At 41.8% G+C, this 6,000-nt stretch overlaps 1 protein-coding gene across 1 annotated transcript in view; it reads left to right on the top strand.

The window, feature by feature from the left end:
- The first annotated feature begins 992 nt into the window (after positions 1–992).
- The window catches only part of hdac7a (histone deacetylase 7a), a 93,826-nt gene continuing 88,818 nt past the window's right edge, over positions 993–6,000 (top strand). Inside the window, exon 1 of the mRNA XM_056270711.1 lies at positions 993–1,308. Within this exon, the coding sequence (XP_056126686.1) occupies positions 1,290–1,308 (19 nt within the window). The 5' untranslated portion in view covers positions 993–1,289. The remainder of the gene's footprint in view (positions 1,309–6,000) is intronic.

Below are 6,000 nucleotides of genomic sequence, written 5' to 3'. Positions count from 1 at the left end.
GTAGATTAGCCAGGACAGCATACCTCCAAATACTCCATGGTGTTGATGGATGCGGATGAGACGGGCGCGTTCACAGATAACCTGGTGCACACGCACTGACGAGCACGAACTGGGTGGGAGGGTATCCGTTTAAAGTGGGGGAGGGGCATGAGAGTTGTAAACATTCAAAATTTTGCCTAAATCCACTCAATCTGCCAGACTTGCCGACTGCAGCTTTAAAGCATATTAAAAACACCACATAGACATATAAACTACATTAAAAGCTGGATTTTCACCACAGGGGGATTTTAAGGTAAATCCTGATATAAACTTCCATATAAACTGAAATACACGTGCATCATTACAAAATGTATGACCAAAATTTTGCTGATAAAATTTCATACTGATGCAAGTTTGGGTCGTGTGCGGGATTTATACGTTTTTTGTTGTTGTTTATTTGGACTTTTATCCGTCGCACCTATGAATGATTTGTGTGTGAGAGGCACTATATTTTCTAAGTCTTCTGAAGTGAAATGGTGCTGAAATTTAAGTCATTAGGAAACTTTCCCTTCCACTGCAGCTCTCCAACAAAAACTGTTTACGACGCTAGCAAGAACACATGCAGCTTTGCCATCAAAGTCACATGTCACAATTATGAATGAGAAATCAGAGCTTCAGCTGTAAATTATATTCTTTGGAAAAATTCTATTTTATTTCATTTTATTTTCGTCCTTTTGGGGGGCTTTCAATGTAAAAAAAAAATCCTTTAACTCTAAAAGGGGTTTCAATGTCTAAATCTCCCAAAACAAGTGCAAAAACAACATTCGTTCTGTTGTTATTTCATTGCTTATTGTTGTTATTAGTACTTTCGAATAATCGCACTGGTGCTTTTTAGCGTCTGATGTTCATTTTCCTGCTATTGTCTGGCATAGATGGCCCCGGCCTCCTTAGAGTGCGTCCCTCCCACCTCCCCAAACCCCCCAGCCCTCCCTTCAGCACCAAACACACACACACACACTCTCTCTTTCCTCTCCTTTTCGTCCACCGCTTGCAGCTTCAGACATTTGGGGAATCCTGAAACGAGTTGTTCCCGCAAAGAGGCATTGCCAACTTAGTGTAGGTTCAATCTGAATGAACAGAGGAAACAGAAAGAGGCAGTTTCACTAAGAGCGCTGATATTCCTGCCCTCCCGCGTTCGCTCCTTCATGTCTTTTGTTGTGGACACTGGCTGCGCTGGTTGGACACCGTGAGACCCTCTCAGAGGCTTCTTGATTATGGACATAGAGACACTGTAGAGCCCTTTACACTGCATGTACTCTCGACTTGCTGGTAAGTGTCTGTTTTAAGATCTCTCTCTCTCTCTTTCTCCTTCTCTTTATCTTCAGCTGCTGTTTAATTTGACAGAAAGCCTCATCAAGAGCTCGCCTCAGGTCTCTAGAACTTTTCCCCCCAAGTTTCGTCAAGTTTTGTGACATCTCAGTCCCGTGCAAGCCTTTCCTGTCAGGGTTTCTCAGGCTTCTTCTTCCCCCGCTCCCTGGGATCTTTCGGAGTGCCTCGACTCGGATTACTGGCTTCCTCCTGTTGTTTGCGGGTGCAGGTTTTCTCCTCCGAGCTCCGGCTCCGCGCTCCCACGCTCTAGCGCAGAGGGGAAGGAAAGCGCTGATAAGAGTTTCGGAGTCTCAGGGAGAGTGGCTTTTGTTAGCTGCCTCGATGTGTGTGTGTGCGTGCATCTTTATAAGGAGGGGAACTTTTAGCGGTGTGCGAGCCGTTTTCTTCACTTGTTTTGTTGTTTTTGGAGGTAACTTCTATTTTTATGGGTGGAGGGGTGCGAAAATTGGAAACAGACCCACCCAGAGCCGAAGTGAGTCAGACGGCATATGTGCATCTGTGTCAGTCTAGGGCAAATAACAACCCCACGACTTAGAAAAGGGAAAACGAGAGATGTTTCTTAATCTTAGGCAAGGCAATTCTCTGGAGATTTTAAAGGGCTTGGACTTGATGGAGCACATGGTTTTGCATTCGGGAAGAGGAAAGGGGGGAAGAAGTGATGGGGAGGGATGGTGCGTGTGTGTTCTGGGTGGGTGGAATAAGATTAGATGTCTGCTGCCTTGTAGATTCTTAAAAATAAAGGTTCTTCCTTAGTTTCTTCTTATCAAGGATTATTTCTCAAGGGTCCTTGAGTTGACTGTAAGGGTCATTACAGGTTCTTCAGATGGGTGTATTGGTTTTTGGTTTCTTTAGCACCAGTAGAAGTTTTCTGAAGTCAAAGTAGAACTTTTAAAAAAGGTATTCAATGTGATTAGGCTGTTTAGCCAGGGTTTACCTACCAAAAGGGAACTAAACTGGAATGAGTGATTGAATAGTCAAAATTTGCCATAGTAGTTTTGCCTTGTCACGGACTTGGTAACAAGAAGTTTCTTCTCTGAAACTGAAAGATGGATTCATTGAGAGTTGTCTCAAGGATTTGATAGTTTTGTGGACAAGGCAAGGCTAATGTCGGAGACTTGAGAGGAAATGCCCTCTTCTCACATCCATGAGGAAGTGGCCTTGTGGCCAGCCTTGTGATGCATTAATCCCACAGACTGATGCAGACGTCGGTTTCCCCAAAATCTCATGGCTGCTCGCTTTTGTCAAGTGATATGCCCATTTTAACATCGAAATTGGGAAGTAAACATGTAATATGTTGAAGTATTTAGTTTTGAACTTTAAAGAGAGAAGCTCTGGTTATTCATACTGCCGTTTAAAAAAATATAATAATAATTTGCTGAAGTAGTCAATGAAGAACATGTCATAAGCCCTGAAGACCATTGTGAGATAGCCAGTAGCTTTTGAACTAATATGAAACTCAAGTCAGATTTTCTCTTTGTCCGGTCTGTTTTTTTAGAGCATTCAAGCTTCTCTCGAGAGGCCTGAGATTCCCAGTTTTGAGGGGTATTCATTTACACAGGGATTTAAAACCTTCTTCCTCTCATTATCCGCTCTCTGCTGCACGCCTGTCTCCCAGGAGCGCCTGTGCTATTAGTGATAAGGCTGTGTAGCGGTAGCTTTTCCTGTCCTGAGCAGGAAGAGTCACTCTCTGTTCAGCCACTGACTTGTCCTGTATCCATCCTCTCATCCACTGGGAATATCACTGTACTCTTGAGGGCTGCCCTCGGATCATCCAGCTGCTGGCAACTGCCAGTCCATCTGGACCTCCACATGCTGCAAACTGATATCGCCCCTGTTATTGACCTATCAAAGATACATTCAGCTTATATGTTCATGGCGGGTTACTTTTAAAAACTATAAAGTGGCTCCAAACTGTTTATTTTGGAATACCTTCCATAAAATGTCCCCACTTCCTGACAGAAACTGTATTCTGTAAACAGCAAAAAAGTATCTGACATACACGTTAGCCAATCAGAAAACTCAGAGGCGGTTAAGTTTGAGGGTGGGACTACCGGTTTGTGCAAACAATAATAAACAATGATTTTTAAGGTATTCTGTGTGAGTGCTGGTGGGTTGCTAGTTGCTAGAGTATTCTAAGTGGTTTTCAAGTCATTGCTAAGGGGTTGCTAAGGTGTTCAGGATGGTTTATAGTGTGTTGCTAAGTGGTTGTCAGGATGTTAAGATGTTGCTAGGGGTTATGGGTTGTTAGGACATTGCTAAGTGGTTGTTAGGGCATTTCTGAGTGATGCTAGGCTCTTGATAAATGGTTACATTGCTTTTCTAGATGTTTGCTAGGTGCTCTGTTTGGATACTAAGGTGTTGCTAAATGGTTTCTGTGGTTTTCTGGGTGGTTACTTTGTTTTTGGCAAATGGTTGGTAGGCAGTTCAGGGTTGCTAAGGCATTGTGAAGAGTTGCTAGGTGGTTGATAGAGTGTTGCTAAGCAGTTGGTAACTAGCTGTTTGGCTGTTTTAGACGTTTGCTAAAGTGTTCATGGTGGTTGCTAGAATGTTCCGGGTGGTTGAACAGTGTTTATGGGTGGTTGTTAAGGCATTGATAACTAGTTGCTATGAAGTTAAGAGTGGGTGCCATGTTTTCTAGTTGGATGCTAAAATTTTGCCAAGTGGTCACTAGGGTATTGCCAAGTGGTTGCTAGTGCATTTTTAAGTGGTTGCTAGGGTATTTCTAACTGGCTGCTAGGCAGTTCTAGATGCTTGCTAGGTGTTCTGGGTATTTTCTATGGTGTTACTAAGTGGTTATTAGAGTGTTTTTGGTGGCTTTAAGTGGTTGTTAGTGTGTTCTTAGTGGTTGCTAGGGGGTCTAGGTGGGTTTTACAGATGCTTGCTTTGGCAAGAGCACTAATTAATATGGTCAACCCTGGAAATGTGTGACAGGAAATCTGATCTCCAAGCAGCACTCAGCAACATGTTCTCCCAGAGGTCTGCGGTCAAGAGGGGTGAAGGGGTCGCCTCACTGCACATCCCTTCGGACAAAGATTGATCTTTAAACCTCTCCATTCCCAGACACGCCACATGTCCACACCATCAGAGTTAACAGCCCAGAAGATCCTGCCTGCATGATCCTATAAACAAATATTTGAAGAGTCTTGAAGTGGACTGATACTATTTTCTTGCAATGTCAGATGGGATTTTATTTCATGAAGCCATTTATATGGAATGTAAAGGCATCAGTAGGTGGCACAGAAAAGTGTGTAACGTTTTAGAGCGCTTGGAATCCATCAGCTGTAATCACTTACACAAGCTGCTTGAGACGTGGAAAATATCTTCCATGCATGGCATGATAGTGCAGCTCCATACTGAGCAGGATATGAGAAAACTATTTTTGTCCTCAACAATTTTGGGATTATCCACATGAGTACTTTGTTTATAGAGTCGCAGCGAAGGTTCCTCTCAGATGTGGTCATGTGTTTGATGCCCTCCTCTGGTGACTTCAGTGTATTGAATAAATAGGAAATGTCTATAATAAGTGGATGGAAAAGCCTCTTGCATGTGTTATGCTTTCAAACCACAAAATCAGACACTCCGTTTACATGAAATACGTGTCAAGTATGTGGTGGTTTGCCTTCGATCAGTTTCCTGTTGAGAATTAGGTATACGTTTCCATTTTATCTTTCAGAATATATTGTCACCACAGGAAGTATGCTAAATAATTATGTGTATTATGATTGTCGGTTTATCCAGTGACCTTTTGTGATGCATTAGTGTTGTTTTATTCTTTATATAGTGTGCACATGGCTTACATATCAATGTATTTGTTATGTTATGCATGTATTTCTCCTCTTGATTTCCCAAGATATCAAAACAAAAGTCAATATGAATATGAATAATTTCAATAAAGTCAAAACAGTTTCAAAGCACTGTATTTGAGTTGTATACTTGATATGTTAAATTCTTCTAAGGACATTTTGGAGAAGCATTTGAAACGATGTATTATCTAGATCTCAGAAGCAATTACATTTCTCATAAGCGCAAACAAGCTTGTCCAGTAAACATCTCGGTTGTCAACATCATCTCGCTCGCTATCTCTCAATTAGAGGAGGTTATTATGTTTTGCGCTTCCTTATCAGTCGCTAAACAAATGTCTATTAAAGTAGGGGAAAACCTGCTGATGGCAGTCCAAACATTTCCTGGAAAAACACATAGAATGGCCAGTTATTAATATATTATTTCCAGTGAACTCCTTACTGTAGCTGATTCATGTTTGCAGCTAAACATGCATTTGTTGCACCAACAGTTTTGTAACGTTCAAGCTATAAGCTTGTTTGGGGTTAATAAAAAAATATGAATACTTTTTTATAAATACTAAACAAATGACCTTTTTTTAACAGAACTGTGAGGATTTGTGCTTCAGGGTCACTGGCTGGAGAATCAAGGAAGTGAACAAAGTGAATGCTTTAGGTTTGGACCTCTATCACTTGCCTCACACCATTTCTGCTTCTTCTGGTCCACTGGTAGTATTAATGAATTTGACCTGTCCATGTGTTTAGCTGTTATTGTTTATCATTGATCTCTGTGTTGGAGGGCTGTTTCCATACGTTCCTGGATGTGACTCAGAGTATGACAGGAACTCTCTTG

The sequence above is a fragment of the Rhinichthys klamathensis genome, unplaced genomic scaffold (assembly GCF_029890125.1).
Source record: "Rhinichthys klamathensis goyatoka isolate OS25496 unplaced genomic scaffold, OSU_Roscu_1.1 h1tg000305l_1, whole genome shotgun sequence".
Taxonomy (NCBI): Eukaryota; Metazoa; Chordata; class Actinopteri; order Cypriniformes; family Leuciscidae; genus Rhinichthys; species Rhinichthys klamathensis.
Note: the sequence above shows the minus strand (reverse complement) of the source record. Positions and strands in the feature narration are given on the sequence as shown.